Genomic DNA, 21,402 nt, shown 5'->3' with positions numbered 1-21,402 from the left:
TACACACGGGTGGTGAACGGGTACGGGTCAATCGTGGTGTACAGTGGGTCGTGGCGGGTCGGTCGAACAGATGACAGCAGGTTAAGATGATCATCTGGGAGTGGGCAAGTGCCAGGGCGGGCGAGTCGGCAAGCAGGTATGTGGGCAAGCAGGTGAGCAAGCGCACGAGCATGCGGGAAACCGAGAAAGTGGGCAGACGGGCAGGTTCTTAGTCGAGCAGGCCGGTCGGAGTGGGTGTATGGGCACTGGCAAACAGGAGAGCGAGGACATACCTTTGAGCGTTCATGCTTGGCCTTGTAGCCCTCACCGCGCCCTTCGTTTTGCTCCTACTCAGTCCAACCCTTATCTGCGTCGGGGAAACGCGAGCGGTATCTTGACAGATCACCGCATGTTGGCTTGAGGATGTTGCGGGGCAAGGCGGTCGCGTCGTGCGGGGAGGTCGTTATGGTGCGCGTACGCGGCTGGCGGATGCGCGTGACGCGCACATCGTCGGTCGCGCGGGCCATTCACCTCATTGACTGTACGGGTGGTTGCAAAAGGGTCCCGGTGACTGACGAGGCAGAGAGCGACGTTGGCCGGCCATAAGCAGACAGCGCTGTTGCCCGGAGACCGTTGAATGTCTGCCCTGAACTACATTACAACTCCGACCTGGCTCCGACCGCCGGCGCTCCGAGTCAGCGCGCACGCGCGGCCTTGCTTCGCTGGCACTTACCCTCACATCACGCAGTCGCGGGCACCTCGTCTCCCAACATCGACGTGCAAGACAACCCACAAGCACATCGAACGTAAGGTTCGTGTACACAAGCGTGCAGCAAGCTGATGGCTGGTACCAGGGAGGGCACGTCAATGAGTGAGGGCTCGGGCGGGCGAGCGAGCAGCGGGTGCGGGTACAGCCCTTGGGCATCCACCGCCTCTACGAAGAACACAACGGCAAGCATATGCGTGGTGCACACGCCTTGTTCCCGTGACGTCAGACGTGAGTAGGTGGTGCCCGACACGTCCCGCGTCTGGTTAGCGGCAACTTATTATGTGAGTTTCGTTTCGTGATTCGTTATCCTGTATATGCGTCTGACCGGGAGCTTTGCGTGAAGTACAGAGCGTGGGGGGTTCCAACACTATATGGCGAAAGTGCGCATATGATTTTGTATATGGTCTGTTCATGGCCCCGCTTTCGTCCTGATTCTGACTCAGTGTGTAGAGGCCTGTTCATCAACAAGTGCATCTTTCTCAATGTCGATGCATCGTGCTCGTTGGGCTGGGTGGTGAGTGAGTTCAATAGGTTGGGCTTGAGGTGAAAATTGTTGACGTGTTCGGTGTGTACTATAGTGCAACGATCTGGCGCTAGTACAAGAACTGGCCCGCAAACAAGGACGAGGTTGTTGCGGTGACTGGTGCGTGGCCCCAATGTGTTCTAGACGTGTCGGAGACGCTGATCAGCATTGCACAGTTGATACTCATGATGATTGAGCAGCAGCGGACAGCATGTGGAGATGACAGGGCATGAGTGCGCATCGGGCGACCTCATGGGATGTGGATGCCCTCACGGAGCTCGCAAATAGGGTCGCTGACCGCATCTCGGAGTGGTACCGAGCGAGGAATTAGGACTGCTGTTGTAGGATACAGCTCAATTGAATATATTTGTTATTTTGTTGCACTGTCTTCCGGCTCACCTAAGTACCTCATGTGTCTATGTGCCCTATGAGCCTCATTGCCTCATCACGTCTCAGATGAGAGATAATCTACTCAAATGAGACTTGAATGAGGCAGCCCGTCTCAAACTGTCTAATTGCCTCATTGCCTCGATGAGGCAAAATAGGCAGGTGGTGCACATTCCTGATGTGACGACGACGAACGCAGCACTCTTGCGCGCGAGATCAACGACTGCGGCGACGATGGTCAAAATTTCAAGCAGCTCGACTCCGGCATGATCACTCCCAACATAGTCACCGTACGATGATGACATCGTACACTGTCGTACAGTCCATATGCATATCACTAATAGACTTGCAAACCGGAACCTTCTGCATCCCTCCAGACTCGTCCAATACTCGGAGGCGGCGTCACGAAGTAGTCGTCAACGCCTGATACTATTCCGTCCATCGAGGTGAACACCGGAAGATCGGCGCCCCGGAACGTCGTCAGCTTCAAGATCGTACCTGGGTCCGGCGACTGTGACATCTCGATGTCGCGTTCTCTGTGAGAGGGAATCTCTTGTAGGTTGATGAGAAAGTGCGTGATCAGGATTGATGAGACGCTATAATACGTCCAACGTCAAGTTTGGATGCCGTGAACAGCCGTGGATTGACCTACGGGACGAGCATATATGACGTTGTCGCCACGCTAGCCTGTACAAAACAGCGATCAGTGTGATGTTATCAAGGCTGTCGCTTTTATAATGAGCGGACTGACCGACGACGAAGTGACCCACGAACGCATGACAACGAGTTCCAGGAGATTCACCAGTAGCAGCGTCCTGATCATACGAGGATCAACTCAACCACGAACGAGATCGAGCTATGGAAGCTTGGACTGACAGGAAATACAAGATCCCTAAATTCGTCAGATGGTGAGCCTTTGAGGTCATCTTCAGGAGAGGTGGTTGGACCCTTACCGTCTCGTAGAATCAGCCCAATCAGTGAAGAAGCAACGGCCCTCGCCGTCAACCCTTGCTTCCATATACTGTAAGTCCTGCGCAATGTGACGACTATGACAATGAGGTCTGAGAGCACTGCACAAGCGCAGGCAATGACATTGACTGCAGTCATCAGGAAAAAGCAATTTCACTCATAGCAGCCACACAAGATATATTGCAAAAATAGGCACTATCGGCCTCATAGCCACAGGCGCCTACTACACAATCGTACATAGCGCATTGTAGGCAAGCGTAGGTGGTCGATAGCAGCCCATAGGAATTCCTTACGATAGATAGTGAACTGTTGCAGCCGTAGTCTGCTTTATGCCGTAGTATTACTGGTACTGGTAATGAATTAGATAGTTCTGTTCATAGACTCCATTGGCAATGTTGTTGACCACTATGAGCTTCGTGTTCACCAAGTTCATCGTTATTTGTCGATCTGTTTAGAGTATGTATACTGTACTATACACTGCAGATATTGAATAGAGTCGATCCTAAGGCTGCGTCTCGCATGGATGATCGCGACGAGCTCCTTGACCGACTCTTTTGTCCAGCAACCTCAAACGTCTGTGACGGATAGGCATCACTATGCCTGTCCAGTACTATAGATTATGAACCATCTAGTGTAGATAAGATTAGATCGTGCATGTACTTAGCCATCTGCCTTCCTCTTTGGGAAGTAACTGATCTTAACCTTCTACTGCCACCTCGTACGCGTGCGAATCACCGCACCGTCCGAGTGTGGAGTCCTGTCTCTAGTCGAGAGTGCTCCTCGCACTCTGACAAACAGTGCGAGCTCCTCGCCGCGCTGAGGAGCACGGCTCCTCGCTGTCTCCTAAACCGGGCGGCTCCTCGCCAGCTCGTTGCCCTGGGCTCCTCGCTGTGGGCTCTCCTCGCAGGCTCCTCGCCAGCGTACGACTACAGCCGGCTCCTCGCCTTGCTGACGACAACAGCCGGCTCCTCGCCACGCTGACGACCCTCGACTAGGCTCCTTGCCCGTCTAGGAACGACCCTCGACTGGCTCCTCGCCCCGTCTAGGACACACCCAGCAGCACTGGCAGCAGTGCACCAAGGTCACCCCTGGCCTATAGAGCGTGAAGCCCGTTCACACCCCTGAACAAGGCCTCCCAGATAGGCCGAGGTCTTACATTGGTGGACACTCAGGGGACGGTCCACTTCCCTGCTCTATTACGGCCAGCTCTATCATTCTATTCATTGTCTAATCATTGCCATTCCCTTGTGCCCTATTGGTTCTACTTTAATGCCTTCATCGACGTGGCTTCCCAGGTCCCAGTGGGATGCCCTGTCACCATTTCGGGAACTCAAGCGCGCATTCCCGTCGGACAGCGCGTGCACGTACAGCGCCCGCACCCTCTCCTCGACGATCGCGCCTCGAGGCTATCCTCCACCCCTTTCCGCCACTCCCCGCGACTCGCCAGCCTCTCCAGTGCCCGTTCCGTGCGTCTGGAGGTCCGTGGGAACTGAGCCGGTGCGTAAGCGCCGGAGCGCGTTGTACGCGCGGCCCTCTGTCCTCGACTCTCGCGCCGACCACTCTCTTCCGCCCCTCTCGCGCCCGGCCGACGACCCGACCGTTCAAGGCACCACCACCCCGGCGGGCAGCCCTCAAGCTGAGTACCGAGCTGCGCGAAGCTGCCGCGCGCTCGGTACAGGTAGCTGCCCCGCGGTCGCCGGCGCAAGACCCGCGGGCGAGCATCCGCGTGCTCTGCGCGACGGCGAACGCGATGCGTCAAGGCGCACGCAAGTGCACCGTCCGGAGGCCCTTCACCCGACGCGGACGGCCGAGGCACTGCGCTTCCGCGACGACGACGCACGCCCGCGCGCTGGGCCCACGAACAGCGCGTCTCGCGCTTGCAAGACCGCCGCGCGGGACGCGTCGACACGCAAGCCCATCGCACCGGCCGCCCCAACGCGCACGCTATCGCCCCGACTGGGGCTCTCTCACCCGACGCGGATGGCCGAGGCGCTGCGCGTCCGCGAACTCGAAGCATGCCCGCGCGCTGCACACACGAACAGCGCGCCTTGCGCCTGCGAGACCGCCGCGCCGGACGCGTCAACGCGCACGACCGCGCTCCCCAGGGACGCGCAGACGAAAGCGTGGTCAAGTCACCACGAAGGAAGCAGCAGGGAGAATGGCAGAGAGGATAGGGCTCCAGTGAGTACCTCTAACCTCCCCCCTCGAGCCTCCTCTCTGCCCTCGCGCTATGCGCCCTCTCCCCCGCCCTCGTGCTCTGCACGCTCTCCCTCGCTCGCCCTTCTCTCTCCTTCCGGACGCGCACGCTCGCACGCACCGTCTCCCGCATGCACGCACGCATCGACTCCCGCGCGCTCACATCCGCCGTCTCCCGCGTGCTCGCACTCGCACTCGCGCGCACGTTGCACGGCTGTGCCCGCCGCCCTCGCCCCGCCCCCGCTTTCGCTCAGGCTCTCGACCGGCGTGCCTGCGATCCGCGAGCGCGTCGCGCCGTCTTCCTTGGAACGCACCCGCCGGCCGCCGTCTCCCGTGTACTCGCACCCGCTCTCGCTCGCGTCCGCCCGTTCGTTCGCGCTACCGAACGACGCGCTTTCGCCCGATCCGCCCGCGCCCCGCGAATGCGACGCGCCCTCTCCCTTCGAACGCGCGCGCTTGCACCCGCCTTCGCGCGTGCATTTCGCGGCTGTGCCCGCCGCCCTCACTCCGCCCTCGCACGACCCTCGCGCGTCCGTCGAACGCACGCATCTACCGCCACCTCAAGCGTGGTCGTGCCCGCGCTCGCGCGTAGGTTTCGCGTCGCCGCCCGTCGCGTTCGCTCCCCCTTCGCTCGACGACGGCTCGTCCGGCCACGGAACGGCCCCTGTGAACGGCCCTCAAGCCACGTACCGAGCTGTGCGAGATCGCGCGCTCGGTACCAGAAGCCGCCCCGCAGTCACCAGCCCCGCCGGACCCGAGGTTGAGCCCTCGCGCGCGCTGCGCAACGGCGGGCCCGACGCGTCGACGCGCGCACCCAGGCACCGAAGGGATGCGCTGGCGAGCGCACGGATGAGTTACCGCGAGGGGAGGAGGTGGGAAGCTAGCAGAGAGGAGAGGACTCGAGCGAGTGTCTCCACCTTCCACCCTCCGTCGTCCTTTCCCTGGCCCTCGCGTTCTGCACGCTCGCCTTCGCCCGACACGCCCATCTCCTTCGAACGCGCCCGTCGGCCACGGTCTCCAGCGCGCACGCGCGCATCGCCGGTTCCGCTCTCGAACGCCATGCGTGCCGCTGCACCCTCGCCTGTGTCCAACCCGCGCCCTCACTCGCTCGACGATTCCCCTTCCGACGAGTTCTCTCGCACGCACCACGCGCTCGTTGACCCGCCTGCATGTCGAACACCGTGCTCGCGAGGGCTAGAAGTGCTCATCTCCGAAGAACACGGACGCGCTCTCCCACAGCTGGGCAATTCCTCAATGTACCGGGTTGTCATGCCGCCATATGGTCCTCAAGCTGACGAGGTCGAGCGACCCATCCGCTCACCTCGCCGCCAAGTGGTGGCCCCGGTGGATGCGACGAGCAACGATCCGCGAGCGTGCACCTACGTTCAACGCGGAGAGGGAGAAGACGTCAGTGATGTGCCGCCATGCGAGGACCAGCCAGCGCGTGCAGTCTCACCACGCTCGCGCGCACGAGCCAAAGTGCGCGCGCACCACAAGTGCCAGCTTCAAGCTGCTGAGCGACACGAAGAGTGGGCCCTCGCCTACCAGCGAGCCCTCGAATTCGCGCAGCACGCGAGTGAGCCTGTTTGCGCCGCCTCGCCTTGTTTCGTGCTGCCGCGCTGCTCGCCGGGCGCGCGTCCACTTGCACTCAACGCACTCAACTCTGTGCCGTCGTCATTGACGTGTCCACCGGCGTCGTCGGAAGATGTGCCCCTTGCCGGTACTCACTTTCCCGGCTCCGCGCGTTCGCCCTCGCTGCCACATGTGTCGTCTCCGTCGCCAGACACGCTCCTTCCTATGCGCTCCTCCGCACCCTCGCCACTGCTCGGTCTGCCTTCATGCAACAGCGTCTCTCCGCCTTCCGCGCGTTCGTTGTTGCCTGGCCTCGCGTCCGGCAGCTCCGCATCCGCACTTGCCCCGCAACGCGAAACGCTTGCCCAGTTCTGGGGCAGTTTCCTGCGGAAACCTTAAGATCCAGCAAGTGTGTGATTCGCCATGCCTTGTCTGGATCCTGGGGGGCACCTTGTATTGTCCCAGCCCACCCACCCTCTACCACACCTCCTTTATCCTTACGCCCACCTCTTCTCGTTGGAATCTCGAGCCGAAACTCCGCACGGATCGTTCCGACTTGAGATTGGGGGGCAGTAGGGGGTAGGGGAGGATAGGCACCTAGGATGTAGGCTAGAGGGGCCAGCCGACCCTAGCCTGGACAGGACGGCCACTCCCTGCGAGGAGGACAGCGTAGGACAGAGTCCAAGCTGAAGGCTTAGCCATGGGACTGGAGCTCGGGATGCTGTACAAGTGGGAGATCGTGGTACCGGCAGGACAGCTCAGTCTCGGTGCAGGACGGAGTCCAAGCCAGAAGCTTAGCTGCTGGACTGGAGCTCAGCGCGTTGTATGAGTGGGTGAACGAGGTACGAGCTGGTGAGCTCAGTGCGCAGTGTGGTTTTGAAGAAGCGCAAGAGTGCGCGAATTGGGACCTTTTTCAAACTTCGCTTTTTCTGCCTTTTTTCCGTATGTTTTCTCCTCCTTTTCTCATGCTCATGTCTACTCTACACCCCACATCCACACTATATGCTTCATAATGGGGGGCTCTGTGACGGATAGGCATCACTATGCCTGTCCAGTACTATAGATTATGAACCATCTAGTGTAGATAAGATTAGATCGTGCATGTACTTAGCCATCTGCCTTCCTCTTTGGGAAGTAACTGATCTTAACCTTCTACTGCCACCTCGTACGCGTGCGAATCACCGCACCGTCCGAGTGTGGAGTCCTGTCTCTAGTCGAGAGTGCTCCTCGCACTCTGACAAACAGTGCGAGCTCCTCGCCGCGCTGAGGAGCACGGCTCCTCGCTGTCTCCTAAACCGGGCGGCTCCTCGCCAGCTCGTTGCCCTGGGCTCCTCGCTGTGGGCTCTCCTCGCAGGCTCCTCGCCAGCGTACGACTACAGCCGGCTCCTCGCCTTGCTGACGACAACAGCCGGCTCCTCGCCACGCTGACGACCCTCGACTAGGCTCCTTGCCCGTCTAGGAACGACCCTCGACTGGCTCCTCGCCCCGTCTAGGACACACCCAGCAGCACTGGCAGCAGTGCACCAAGGTCACCCCTGGCCTATAGAGCGTGAAGCCCGTTCACACCCCTGAACAAGGCCTCCCAGATAGGCCGAGGTCTTACAACGTCATGCTCGCCGGTTTCACCTGCGTCTCGTCCTCCGCATTCTCAAGCTCCTCGTCACTCTCCTTCGCCCTGAACCAGCTCCCACCGCACTGCGCCAAGTCGGACCGCGGACAATCCGAAGACGACCTCCTCACCTGTCTTCCACCGCCGAGACTTCTTTGGCGTCCATGGCCCTGACGACGGCGCAGGCGCAGCGAATGGCTCGGCAACATTCGCGCCAGTCTTCTGGCAGTACTCCCCGAACGGATTGGCGTCTGCACCATGGTCGGCGCCTTGCGTGGGCGTGGTGAGCTCAAGAACGCAGAGGTGCACCTGCGAGTTCGAGTCCGGGTTCGCAAACGCGATGGATCGGATTCGGCGGCGCGTGCGCGCCGCGTACTTACGGGGCTCTCCCATTAATCGGCGCTGAGCAGTACATCCGTCGCCGAGTGCGCGCCACAGCGTGCCGCGCCGAAGCTGAGGAAGCTAGGAACACGATGAGTGGGTTGATTGCCCGCAACACGAGGGATGTGGAGACGATGTGCTGATTTGGGGCTGTCGGATGCGAGGGAGCCTGAATTGATGGTGAGCTAAGTCAGCCTTGTCGGGCACCTCCTTGGGCGCGAACATCGAGTCCATGTACGCGTAGAGCGACGTGACCGTATCGCTCTCGCCGAAGAACCGCACCGACCGGCGCCCGTCGGGCATCCTGAACCCGACGCGCATTGTCTTCCCGTGCCCCGTCTCGCCGGGCCGCGGTTCGCGCATGACGAGCTGGCGGCGGAGGTACTTGCGCCACTCCATGCGGTGCGCGTCCCATGCGCGCTGCGCCGCCTCCTGCGCGCGGGCTTCCTCCTGTGCGCGAGCTTCGGCCTCGGCGCGGCGGCGCTGCTCCTGCTGTGCGTGCCGCTCTTCGTTCTGACGCTGCTCGATACGCTCCTTGTCCCTCCGCCGGCTCTCCTCGAACGCACGGTCCTGCTCCGCGCGCAACTGCCGCTCGCGGTCGCGCTCGGAGGCCTGGGCGCGCACCTTTGTAAGGAAGGGCGTGACGCGCGGGAGGAGCTGCTCGGTGAGGTGCGTGGTGAGCGTCTGTGCCGCAGTGGGCGCAGACGTGGACGGGATGGAGGGTCCCTGGTGCCGCGAGAGGATGGTCAGGACGTTTGCTGGGGCCGACCCGGAGCTGCCTAGTCGGCGCTGTTGGAGCGCGATGAATGCGACGAAGGGATACGTGGTTGCTTGAAGCTTCTGTGCAGCTGTGGACGTGCCTCCGTCAGACAGTTTTAGCCAGAAGAACCGTTGCACATACCACTCCATGCCTCTCTATCCCGGATGTCACCGCCCCAGACCAAAATGTCGTTGTCCTGGATGATCTTGATCAGTGTCGGGTCCGTCAAGGTGCTCCTGCAAGTGAAGTTAGCGACCGAATATGATGGCAGGGCTCAACACCAACCGCTTGAACTCGGGCACATCATCATGCTCCTCGCTCACGAGCACCACACACCCGACCTTCGCACCGCGCTCGCACATTTTCACAAACTCCTCGTAGCTCCTGAGGAAGAAGTCCGGCAGGAGCTTCGCCACGCCCTCCCCTCCATCCTCCTCGCCATACTCACCCGCCCGCGACGTCAAGCTCGACGTGCCTGCGACGTCCGCACCGCTCGCCGTGCTGCCCGCCTTTGCCTCCGCCCTTCTCGCGCCCGCACGGCCAACACAGACCGCGCCCGTCTCCTCCTCGAGCGCGCGGACCCACCGCTCCGCCTGCGCCCTCGGGTCCAGCGCGCGTCCATCCGCGCCCGAGCCGGGGCCGAGCGGGCGGTACTGCAGGCTCGACCACGTGAAGGGCACGAACTGGGGGAACGGGATGCGTAGGATGCGGAAGATGAAGCGAAGCACGGAGGTGAGGAGGCGCAGCGGGAGCGTGAGGACGGCGAGGACGGCGCGCAGGGGCCGTGCACTGAGCACGCCGGGCGACGAGGACGCGTGCACGCGCCGGAACCCGCGGCCGCCGCGCGAGTTGTTGCCCAGCAGGCCCTGTGCGGAGTCATCGATGTCGAACTCTTCGATGTGGGCGGTGGGTGAGGGGGCGCGGGGCTTTGGGGGTGGGATTCCGTTCTCGAATATTAGGTTGGCGGCGCGCTGGGGGCAAGGACTGTTGTCAGATACGGGCCATGTGCGATAGCAATGAGGAGACAAAGAAGAATGCTGGGTGAGTTGAATTAGCGGTCGCGCGAACAGCCCAACACCAGTGGACCGTCGACGTACTCTATGTTGGGCTGATGGTATGTGGTCGCCGAGCGCGGTTCTGCCGACAATGATGTGCGCTGGCGATTGCGACGGGCGTTGGGGAGGCTGAGGGACCTGCAATTGGCGGCGCCGAAGACTCAGACCAGCCGGGAGCAGCAAGCCAAGGAAGACACGGGGGGTCAGCACTCGTCCCCGGGGGGCCAGAGTGAAGCCCATCTCCGTATCCGCACACTGGCGGGCGTTGCCCCGGAGGCCGGAGGGAGGAGGAGGAGGAGGAGGAGGAGGAGGAGGAGAGACGACTGCGGCGCCGGCCAGGTGGCGGCGCTGAGAGAGGCAAATTTGACGGGCGCTTGCGCTGCCTAATTGGGTCTGAACGCGCAACGCTCATCCAAGCGGGTCGACAACGCAGCGGCGAGGTGCGTTGCTGGTCGTCGCTGGACATTGGCAGCCGGCGAACTTCCCAGCGGAGAGCGTGTTGCTCGCACAGCGCGGGAACCATGCAAATGATTATATTTTATACCACGGCCAGCTATCACACTATGTCACCCAGATTTGGCCGTACGGAGGTCAATTGCAATGTACGTGTTGACCCGGAACTCCATTGCAACATCGAGCGCATTATCCTTCGTGATATTACTGCTTATCTCTCTGCCATATTTTGGAACCAAATGTGCCGCGCGGCGGATCCGGTCAACGCTGATGACGCTAGCATTCGGCTTGCCATTGCGTGTCGAGCGGGAGACCAAGTAGAGACCGGTCCCTGGATCCTTGCGACGCAATGGTGTGTACCATTCGACATATGCGAGGGGGTGAGGCCATGAGCCAAATAGCGCAGGAAGATCGAAGATGATGCGCACACGTGCTATCGCTGTCCCTGGACGTTCTCACCAAATCAGGTAAGTGAACATCGCCGTGAGTCTGTCTACAACTGTACTCACCGATGACAGAGCGTGGGCTCTGGTCTTCATCAATAGCAACATCCGGATCAACAACAAATGCGGTGTCGAAGTGCGCAGCCGTGGCCTGCTTTCGACCTCTCCCTGCCTTGGCCGCGACTGCCCGGATGCGGTCGGTACGCTTTGGTACGTCGCCGTGAGGATCGCCTGGATAACTGACCGATATGTTCTTGTAGACATCATAGCGGTCCATGTGGTTCGGCCGTAAATCGCAATAGGGTAGCTCGGTGCGGACAAACTCGGTCAAAGCGGGTAGGAACTCGCTCGCGCTGTGGTCAGCGAGCAGACAGCGGAGGGATAGATTGGGAAGAGGGCAGTGCTTTGCAATTGCGTACGTGTGCCCGTCTTCCTCTTGGTCGTCATCCGGGAGCAGCGGAGCGGCGACATCCTCATCAGGTTCGTCTTCCGACTCCGAGGCTGTTTCCTCTATCTCATCCACCGTTTCTTCCGCACGAAGGCCTTGAAACCACGCGATGTACGCGGCGTGTAGGTCAACCGCTTCCTGGCGCGCAAGCCATGTTACCATCTGCTCCGTATAGTCGCGATGGTTGCTTGCACGGTAAGCGTTCTTTGCTAGCTCGATGTGCAAGCGCTCGGGAAGCTCAGTGTTGTAGCCGTCGCAAGAACCACGGGAACGGATCGCCTCGACGTAGTGGAGGAGCGAGTGTATCTTCGGTATATTGAAGTGTTCGCGAATTCCAAGCCTGACGAAGACGTCCTTGTGGCGATGGAACGTGTCGAGAGCCGACTGCAGGTGAGTGAGCGATGTATCATCATGAGACTGAAGTTGTGCGAAGTAGATGAAGTCCACGAGTGCGCGCGCCACCTCCAAGACCTCCAGAGGGACGGCACCAGCTAGCAGCGCCACAAATATCCGCTGCATTTCCTTGTGTTCCTTGCCCGTCCACTGCGAGACGTGCGAGATGCCGTTACGGAAGTGCCGAAGACCTGGGAAGTCGGTCATCGCGCGGAAGCGGCGGTCGATCTCGTCTTTGCCCACAATCGATGTACACCATGACAGTAGGTGTTCCTTGAATACTCCCTTATGGAGCTGATGCAAGACGTCAGGCATAATTGATGAGAAGATGTCGCAATGAGGGAGGTCCGCCCAGAAGGGCTCGTAGACGGGTCGCAGCTGTTCAGAAGTAAAACAGGGTGGGTCGTTTCCATTCCTGTGCTCGTGCAGTGCTTCCTTCGTCTTCTCTACATCGCGTGGATCACTATTGAGTTGCTCACCGCGTCGGGGAGGGGGTACCGTGCAGCGAGGGCAGCTGTTTTCCTTGCAGCAACAGACAAGGCATTGTTCAGGGTAATCCGCGACGTATGCAGCGACAATCGGATGGACGTTCCGAACGCCGCGGTCTGCGCACGTCATCTCCTTCCCATTACGGCCAGGTTCGCGCAGGGGCTTCAAGATAAGCGACATGGAATGGTGGAAGAGCCGATAGCCAGCAAGGCTGCGAGTGGAATCATGGAAGCATTCGAGCTTCGAGACTGGTATGTAACCCACGAGGACCGTTGCGCGCTGCGAAGGCTGACGGCGTACAGACTTCGAGATGTTCCCAATGGACAGGTACACGGGCCACGCTTTCTTATCACCACCGAAGTTGGTGAGCTTTGTGGCATCAGACGCAAGGATCACAGGTGCGATGGTCGCGCCCTCCGGCAGCTTTCCCTATGGATCGCACAAGCGTTGAGTCTTATGTGGCAGATTGCGTCGTCGTGACAATGTTGTAGTATGGACGTACCTGCATATTCCACCACCAATCGCCTGTCCACATCTCATCATACCGCCGTATGGTAGCCGCCTCCTCTGTATAGACTCTCTCCGGTCCATAGGCAATATTTCCGTCAAATGTAGGATTTCCGATCAGCTCCTCTACACATTCCACAGGATCGCGGCGCCACAGCTCGAGCTGTTCCTGCATGAAGTTTCCGTCCTCGCCCTTACGATCGCCCTGAACAGAGATTGTGTCGCAGTGCCACGGGGCGCCAGTAGGTAGGTCGTCAATTTGTTGAAAGAACTTGTACTTGCTGTCAGCTGATAAGCCACAGTTTCTTCGTATCTGCAACAAGGTCGGTCAGCGTGCTCGAAAATGATGGAGACAGAGTCATGGTGCGTACAATTGACAGCTTGAGAAACTCATCAATTTTGGTCTGACCAACGTGCTTAATCAGCCACCGGAACAACTCCCATTCTTCCTCGTCCTTGAACGGCGCCCACTCGTCAACCCCAGCTTCAGCACGCATCGCGCACCATTTCTCGAAGAGGGTGTTATCTTCCCGAATGATTGTTGCGACCACCCCGGGGTAGCACTCGACGTACCGACGTGCATCTTCCTCGTCCTCTGGTACATCCTCCACTCGCGCCTTTTGCGATGGTCGGCCTCCATCCATTGGGTCATCGACGTCGACTTCCGCAAGGTGAGAGTCATGAGCTGTATCGTCCTGTCCTGAGTTTGCTGTAGAAGAGGCTGCGGCGGCCACGGCAACAGCAGCGATGTTCTGAGCAGATGCAATTGCCTGGGCAACTCGGGCGAGTTGACGTTCCCATTGACGACGGCAACGCGGTGAGATCTGGATGTGAACTTGAACGCCTTTTGTGGTAGGCAGTTGACGTTTACAGTAACCACAGCGAGGCATCTGAAGACTATCAGGCAGTGTTCTGGCAGACTGAGCAAGTCGCAGTCAGATAGTGACGGGCTGGTAGAACTTGTACGTCCCAAGATTCACGCACTGTGCCGACGTTCACGATCACCTTATTTGTCAGCACCCAGGCCGTCTGAATCTATCCGCATGACTAGGACCCCAACCAGGACCCCAGCCAACGAGTTGCCGACTAGCTAGGCGACCATCCTGCCACGTCTCTTCCTTGCAGCCTGACGGACGCCGCCAATACACGGCGTTTGTTCTCTATCTCTCTCCATCAAACTTCACATTCTTTTTACACCCACGTTCATTCCTTGCGATGTCTCAGCCTTCTAGTAGGCAACAGCGAAGCACCACACCAGATGAATCTTCGAGACGCGTGCGCCGTGACCGCCGTCCGTCTGCAAAACAGCGCGAACTCGGTACGTTGTCTCAAGTCTTCCTTCGCCAGCGTTTGTCTTCAACTGATTGAGATCACATAGATGAAGCCGAAGAAGCAGCACAGAGTCGTAAGGCGCACAAGCGACCTGCAGCTGAGAGCTCCGAGAATAGGGACTCCGGTAACACGTCACGCAAGAAGTCTCGTCAATCGCGTGGTAACAATAGCGAGGCGTCAACGGTATGGCATTGCCGCACAATCTCAGCTCGTTGATGAGATTGTTTGATGATTGCATGACAGTTTACTACGGCACAGAACGTGACAAGCTCTAAACCTAACCAAGTGCCATTCAAGAACCTTATCAAGCGTACAGCAAAGGTCCCACCACGCGCAGCCCAGGCTTCCAAAGGCTCCGAGCGGCAGCAGCGACCTTCAAGGCCTGTAGCGAGACCCTCAGAATCATCACCGCCTCCAAGATCGATAGCAAGACGCTCGGAGCTATCATCGCCACCTCCGAGGGCTGTACCAAGGCGCTCGGAACCACCGCCGCCGGCGACTCTCAAGCGCCACAAACCCGCACATCAGTCGGAACAGCGACAAGGTAAGGTCTGTTCATGCATGGCTTGATGGAAACTCAGCTGTTCGTCAGGTCAACTTGAACGTGATGTTCAAGTTGCTTCCAGGGCAAGGCAGCAAGTCTACTCCAGCTCCAACACGCAGAGTGGTGAACAAAGTCCGAGTTCATCTGATGCTAGTCACTGATCATTTGGTATCCTTAGGACGTCCCCGCAACACTGGACGTGTCCCGCTTTTCGGTGATGACGAAGAAATGGTGCCCAAGGATACTCGTCGCCATGACCCCCAAGCTGACGGTCCCGAACCACTGAGCCGAGACCACAATGAGGGAAGCGACGATGGTAACGGTTTCGACAACGGTCCGCAATCCAACGATGGTCAGTCTGGCGACGAGCGTCTTCCGAGTCAATTTGTCTACGACGCTGCGGACTTTCAAGACGAGGATGTCGAGTACTTTAGTCAGCAAGATGATGACCAGCCTGTCGAACGCGTCCCATCTTCACCACGTTCCAGCAGTCCTAACCTACGTCGGACCATCTCCCCATATGACGGTGATGATGATGACGACCAGGAGCTGCGCAAAGTGCCAGTGGATAAGGAGGATGATGAAGGAAGTGGGAGTGAACGAAGCTCAGTGGCCGGCTCTACACACAGTGGTGAGTACTAACGCATCTTCTTGCTGTATATAATGTCCACAAAACGCTGATCTCTGTGTTCTCGACGTACAAAGGGATAGCCTGTCCAAAGCCTATTGGTGCTCCGTCTCAACATGGTCCACGTGCCAAGGACTACGATGCAGATGTGAAAGCTGTACTAAATCTTGCTAATTCGTTGTTCAGATGCCGGGTGTCAACCATCGACGCATTTCCATCCGACTTACTTGAAGAACAATGGGCCCAGGTCTGCTGGGGCGAGGCCTGCAAGACGCTCGACGTCAACTACGCTGCTGATCGGGGTGTGATCAAGATTGTAAGTGGTCAATACAGTACGCCGCCTTCATTCGCTGACAATACGTTTGAGATTACTGCGCGTACATCACAGCTCCGCGGCGAGCTCAAGAGTAAGGTTCGACCGCTTGTCGAGAGCTTATATGGTTTCAATGGCTCTTCTGCGAAGAAAGCCATACGTGAGAACCGTGATAAAGCGGCGGCACTCACAAGCGACTCACTGTTTGCGTACAAGGTACGGTTTCTAATTGTTACCTTAACAGTGCATTTGATTGATTGCTCACGTAATATCTGCATAAAAGGATCCTGCTCTCAATCGGCCCCAGGGTACAGACGCAGAGGGCATATACCGCCATCCAATCATACAGAAAGCGATCAACGCGACCTGGTTTATGAACAGAAGCGACGAAGGTATCCTCTACAAGGAATTCTTCAGCCCGACGATTTCCATTGCGATGATGGCGCTCGTTCTCACAGCGGTATGTCGTCCAACATACCCTTCTGCGTGCAATGCTGATATACAATGTTTAGGTTCAGTGTTGCATCGACGAATGGGGAACAGGGAAGCGCTCTGGCGTGAGCTTCTACGAGAACGAGTACAAGCCCGTCTATCTGTCCCACAAGGCGAACCTATTAGCGTTTGATGACTTGTGTGATGACGCGCACTCTCTCCTGCTGAAGCTTCACAAGAAGCTCTACAAAGAAGCTCGGTATAGTCTTCTCTCAATTGATTGCGACTGGACTCGTCTCGCTCATGTTGGTGGCTTAGATTCCATTCCGGCGCCGAGGATACAGAGCGCACTGCTGTTACGCTCTCGCGCGATGCCCTGACACGTGCACTTCAGCAAGCCATGGTTGCTGGCGATGCCGACGATGACGACGATGCATAGATAGGACTGTTGAAGCAAGGGTCGGCGAGGCGTGGGAACGAGCGGGCGGAGCGAGTGAGCAGCGGGAAAAACAGTAAGATCGTAGCGGTTTGTCTCGTCCTCGGGGCGGGGAGGCAAACGCGCGAAGAGTAATTACAGGGATTCAGCACCTTATGTACGTAGTATAATCGATGGGGCAGGTACATTAAGGGCGGCGGCGGGTACAGTACCATCGCGCCACATCGCGGCGCGTCGGCGCGTCGGCATTCGGGCACGCGCTCGTCCGTTTGTTCCAACACACCCCCTCGAGCGGTGAACGACTGGCGGCGCGCAGAGCAGAAACAAACAGAGAAACAAACATACAAAAAATAATGGTATCATGGGTCTACACCCCCTCAATCACCACGCTCCAGTCTCGTCGGTTAGGAATGCCGTCGAGGCAGTTCCCGCGGGTACCAGTGCAGTTGACGTCACGGTGGTCGTCGTGGCTGGGCAGTCCACCTGGTAGTGCCCCTTCTGCCCGCATTTGAAGCAGGTGATCTCGGCGATCGGGCGTCTAGCACGCGGGCGCTGTGACGGGTAGGCAATACTATGCCTGCCCTAGTAGATTAGATTATGAACTGTCTAGTGTAGATTAGATTAGATCGTCTGTACTTAGCCATCCTCCTTCCATATTGGGAAGTAATCCATTCTTACACCTGAACTACCACATCGTCTGTGTGCGAACCCCGCGCCATCCGAGTACGTTCAGCCCTCCTCGGCCTGCGCTCCTCGCCACGCCTAGGACCAATCCTAGACAAGGCTCCTCGCCTGCGTCCAGGACTCCCCCTCGACACGGCTCCTCGCCCTCGTCTAGGACACGCCCTCGGCCAGGCTCCTCGCCCAACCTAGGACACACCACGCCACAGCTAGGCTCCTCGCCCGGCTACGACTATAGCGGGAGCTCCTCGCCTCGCTAACGACGTCAAGACCTCACGACATTCTCCCCGGTCGCGCCGCGACCACCAAACGTCAAGTTCACGGGCAGCCCGGCCCCCCAATCAAGGGTTCCGAGCCCACGAACTCTTACAGGCGCTCGGAGCTCAGAACGGCGGCGGCAACGCCGGTGTCCTTCGATGCGCGAGTCTTCGTCGTGGTCGCGGTGGCCTCGGCGGCCTGCACATGCATGTGGCGCTCGTGTTCATTGATGAGGCGGATGATCGTGTAGTCGAGCGTGAGTTCGCTGGGAGAAGTCGAGTCGAGGGAGATAGTGAACCCTTCGTACGAATCGGGCAGTCCATTCATCAACACCAGGATCTGATCCTCATCGGTGACAACGACGCCGGCAGCCTCCAGTCGGAACGCAGCGGTCGCAACGTCAGCGATCCACGACTGCATCGTGCCCGACATCTTCATCACGAAGAACTTGCGGCGGAGCGATAGGCGCGTACCAAAGCCACGTGCCAGGTACATCGTCTCGAGCCTGGACCAAACGTCGGCGGCAGTGCCTGCGCGGACGTGCGTGAGCTGCGATCGGTCGACGTTGAGCGCGAGCTCGGCGCGCGCTTCCTCGGTCTTCTTCACCCACGCTTTCACAACCTTGGAGTTCGGACTCCCCAACGGCCTCACCGTGTCCGTACCTCCAGTAACGTCCCACAGGCCCTTCCGGACCAGTAGCGCTCGCATCACCACAGTCCACTCCGCATAGTTGGACTCATCAAGCTTGAATGTCTCGTTTGGCATCGCGTCAATCGTTCGCGGGGGTTCGTCGATCGGTATCGGGTTCGATCGGTTCGCAGGTGCGTCGTCAATCGGGTTCGGGTTCGCGGGTGGCTCGTCAGTGCGCGGGTTGATCGCGGTGCGCGGGTTCGCGGGTTCGGTCGTTCGTGCGGCTCGGTTCGATCAGGGTGGACGGCTTCGGCCCCGTCCCGGGCAGGCTCGATTTGTCCGTCGAGCAGCGGATGCGCGTTTGTGTTGAAGCAAGGGTCGGCGAGGCGTGGGAACGAGCGGGCGGAGCGAGTGAGCAGTGGGAAAAACAGTAAGATCGTAGCGGTTTGTCTCGTCCTCGGGGCGGGGAGGCAAACGCGCGAAGAGTAATTACAGGGATTCAGCACCTTATGTACGTAGTATAATCGATGGGGCAGGTACATTAAGGGCGGCGGCGGGTACAGTACCATCGCGCCACATCGCGGCGCGTCGGCGCGTCGGCATTCGGGCACGCGCTCGTCCGTTTGTTCCAACAAGGACGGTTTCATGCGCGGTGTGTTTGTACGTGCTGCCATCGAGTTATGTCATTGGCTAACTCATTGTATGTCTTAGCCCAGTCTCCTCATTCTCGGTGGACTTATGGCTAGTACTCACTACTAATAATCAATTCCCCGTTTCGTATACATATCACGGACTTGGACGACTGCTGCCTTGCATGACTAATATGCTTCGATCATTACTGCTGAACACCGTAGGACATTGAATATTGTAACGTTGCTGAGCCTGGCAATACATTTGATCTAATGTTCTCGTATTGCTTGATACCGTCCAGATTGTGAGGACTACTAGTAGCAGCAAGTACAGTTGCTATACACTCAACTACTGATCATGCCTTCATAGTATACCAGGCTACATAAGCCTATAAGGCCTATAAGTCTATTGCACTATCGTTATATGGTGTTCTATACCGTCCTATGTCAATCAGCAGTGGCGCTATAGACGGCTATGATCAGAGCCGGCGATCCATGCGCTGCTATAAACTAGGAGGTTCGCAATGGGCCTATGCTAGCTACGTTCACTATATTATCCAACGTAGCACTTGTGCTTTTTCCTGATGGTGGAGATCGATTGGTATCCGAGTCAGCGCATCTTTGCCCGTGAGTCTGCAGGTACTCACGTCTGTGGAATGTATGTTCAGCCATAGTGCTCAGCCTTGAAAAGACAGCTTGTATACGTACATGTTTGCTGTACCGACGGTGTAATATCGTGTCCGCGCGCAAATCCCATCCACACCGATATACGCATACGATTGTTGTACCGTAGTGCACTACCAGAGTATGCTACTTGTGAGCTGTGTAGATGTGAAGACGGAGTTGAATACTCGCACCACATTGATGACCGCAGGGACCATACCGATAACCAATGCTGCGGCGCTGACAATCTTGTTTCCATTGCTGACGGCGTGTACACGTAGAGCAGCAAATACTATCAGAAGTGAGCCATCGTTGAGACGCATGGTAGATGCATATAATAGCTCACTCGCTGTTATGGCGAAGAGAAGCATGTTGGTGATGTAAAAGACTAGGTCCGTCGCCTCGCAACTGTAAGACGGGTTTCAGTGCCACTCTGTCCATGTCCGTCGACGATAGTATCGACTCATACCCCTGTGACGTCGTCAGATGAGCGTTGGGACCATGATTGATGCCTGAGGTCTAATCAGCTTACCATAGGCGTTGTCCATAGAGGGATCTGTAAGAGACACCCGATGCCGTACACCAGCAGAACATAACGATTTGCAAGGAAGATGAAAGACGAGCCGAAGTGCGCCTTCAATCGCCAGAATCGGTCCGCCTCTTGCCCCAGACAGAGGACGTGGTCGTAGAATATGACAACTGATCGAAGTAGCCATTTATAACACGGTCAGGGAATATATACCCATCAATATGTTGTTACTCACCAGCAAACACGATATAGATGTACCCAACAGCAGTCCTACCATGATAGTGTCAGCTACTTTCATGGAGAGAGATGTAAATCCTCACGATTCTTCATAGATAGTACTGTCTGTTGCGTTACTCGAGGTTGCAGGCATTCGAGGTGTTATGACAGTCAGTGCGGGACCGTACCAACATCAGGAAAACCTGAATTCCCTAAGTTTCACTAATTTAGGGCAAATTATGCCTGACTCCCTAATCATACTCTCATTTGGGATAATTAGTCCTAATGGCCATAATGTCCACTAATGATGATACAGTTTGATGACATTATCTCAAGTAGACATACTGGCAAATGAAATGTAAACATGGCATGTATACTTTGATATACTATTGCCTACTACTTATACAGTTATAACATATGCACTTCAGTTCTGATCAGACTTTGTGACCTCTGTATGCAGCATAAGCATGCAATGAGGTCCTCAGGCATGATCCTTAGTCATGAAAAACACAATGGTATGTTTCTTGAATGACAGGCAAGCATACAGGACAAACAGCAGTTACAACGAAATCATATACCAATTTAACTAGAGTCCAGACAAACCAACAAATTTACACTGGGAGGGTGAGGAGCGATTACTGGACGCGTAGTCATCTCGCACAGCCCGGTGTTCGTCCAGGAACTCGCTCATGCGGGACGCCGGGGGAGTGCTCGAGAGGCCGGAGAGAGACACGGGTGCAGAGCCGCGAGGCGGGGGCGAGTCGACAGGAGGGGCATGCAAACGCAAACACGCGTCGGTAGAAGAAGTGAACCCGCGCATGTGAAGATGCGTCGAATGAGAGGGGTATCCCGAGCTCGACCCATACCCTAACCCGCCCGGGTACAGACTCACCACAGGGGGCGAGAAAGCATGAGCAATATCCATCATCAGTAAGCACACTGGCAACAGGAGAGATCGCGCACCAAAGGCACTCTGGCAAGCCGTCTGCGGAGGCCCTGACCATGCGCGAGTCACGCAAGAGCTCGCACGCGAGCTCCCCTTTGCCGACGAACCGTCGATCGACTGGGGTACTATGAACCCACCTGCACAAACGCCACGTCAGCAGCAGCACGGCCAGAATACGACTTACCTCGGTAGTACCGACGTACCCGCCCCGCTCAATGCGCGTCCCGCGCCC

The 21,402-nt window shown here is 57.8% G+C and overlaps 5 protein-coding genes across 5 annotated transcripts; 1 reads left to right on the top strand and 4 right to left on the bottom strand.

The window, feature by feature from the left end:
• Positions 1–1,995: 1,995 nt before the first annotated feature.
• C8Q71DRAFT_854467 (uncharacterized protein) lies at positions 1,996–2,584 on the bottom strand (the record flags this gene model as incomplete). Its single annotated transcript, XM_047927056.1, has 4 exons — positions 1,996–2,254; positions 2,311–2,345; positions 2,410–2,473; positions 2,535–2,584. 4 exons carry the CDS (start codon positions 2,582–2,584, stop codon positions 1,996–1,998), a joined length of 408 nt encoding a protein of 135 aa, XP_047782049.1.
• Positions 2,585–8,574: 5,990 nt separating this feature from the next.
• On the bottom strand, positions 8,575–10,119 carry C8Q71DRAFT_414093 (uncharacterized protein; the record flags this gene model as incomplete). Its single annotated transcript, XM_047918409.1, has 3 exons — positions 8,575–9,233; positions 9,287–9,381; positions 9,431–10,119. Coding segments are annotated over 3 exons (1,443 nt in total), but the record flags the coding sequence as incomplete, so codon positions are not given.
• A 647-nt stretch (positions 10,120–10,766) lies between these two features.
• C8Q71DRAFT_701533 (uncharacterized protein) lies at positions 10,767–13,577 on the bottom strand (the record flags this gene model as incomplete). Its single annotated transcript, XM_047920195.1, has 4 exons — positions 10,767–11,098; positions 11,151–12,855; positions 12,929–13,246; positions 13,305–13,577. 4 exons carry the CDS (start codon positions 13,575–13,577, stop codon positions 10,767–10,769), a joined length of 2,628 nt encoding a protein of 875 aa, XP_047782047.1.
• A 571-nt stretch (positions 13,578–14,148) lies between these two features.
• On the top strand, positions 14,149–16,621 carry C8Q71DRAFT_721111 (uncharacterized protein; the record flags this gene model as incomplete). The annotated part of the gene is made up of 9 exons (XM_047921410.1): positions 14,149–14,251; positions 14,312–14,448; positions 14,509–14,809; positions 14,988–15,440; positions 15,671–15,753; positions 15,826–15,966; positions 16,034–16,210; positions 16,263–16,441; positions 16,501–16,621. The coding sequence occupies 9 exons, from the start codon at positions 14,149–14,151 to the stop codon at positions 16,619–16,621; spliced, it is 1,695 nt and encodes a 564-aa protein (XP_047782046.1).
• A 1,044-nt stretch (positions 16,622–17,665) lies between these two features.
• Positions 17,666–18,322, bottom strand: C8Q71DRAFT_702070 (uncharacterized protein; the record flags this gene model as incomplete). Its single annotated transcript, XM_047920225.1, has 2 exons — positions 17,666–18,062; positions 18,168–18,322. 2 exons carry the CDS (start codon positions 18,320–18,322, stop codon positions 17,666–17,668), a joined length of 552 nt encoding a protein of 183 aa, XP_047782045.1.
• Positions 18,323–21,402: the final 3,080 nt, after the last annotated feature.

This window comes from Rhodofomes roseus (assembly GCF_022264815.1).
Source record: "Rhodofomes roseus strain CIRM-BRFM 1785 chromosome Unknown C8Q71scaffold_4, whole genome shotgun sequence".
NCBI lineage: Eukaryota > Fungi > Basidiomycota > Agaricomycetes > Polyporales > Fomitopsidaceae > Rhodofomes > Rhodofomes roseus.
Note: the sequence above shows the minus strand (reverse complement) of the source record. Positions and strands in the feature narration are given on the sequence as shown.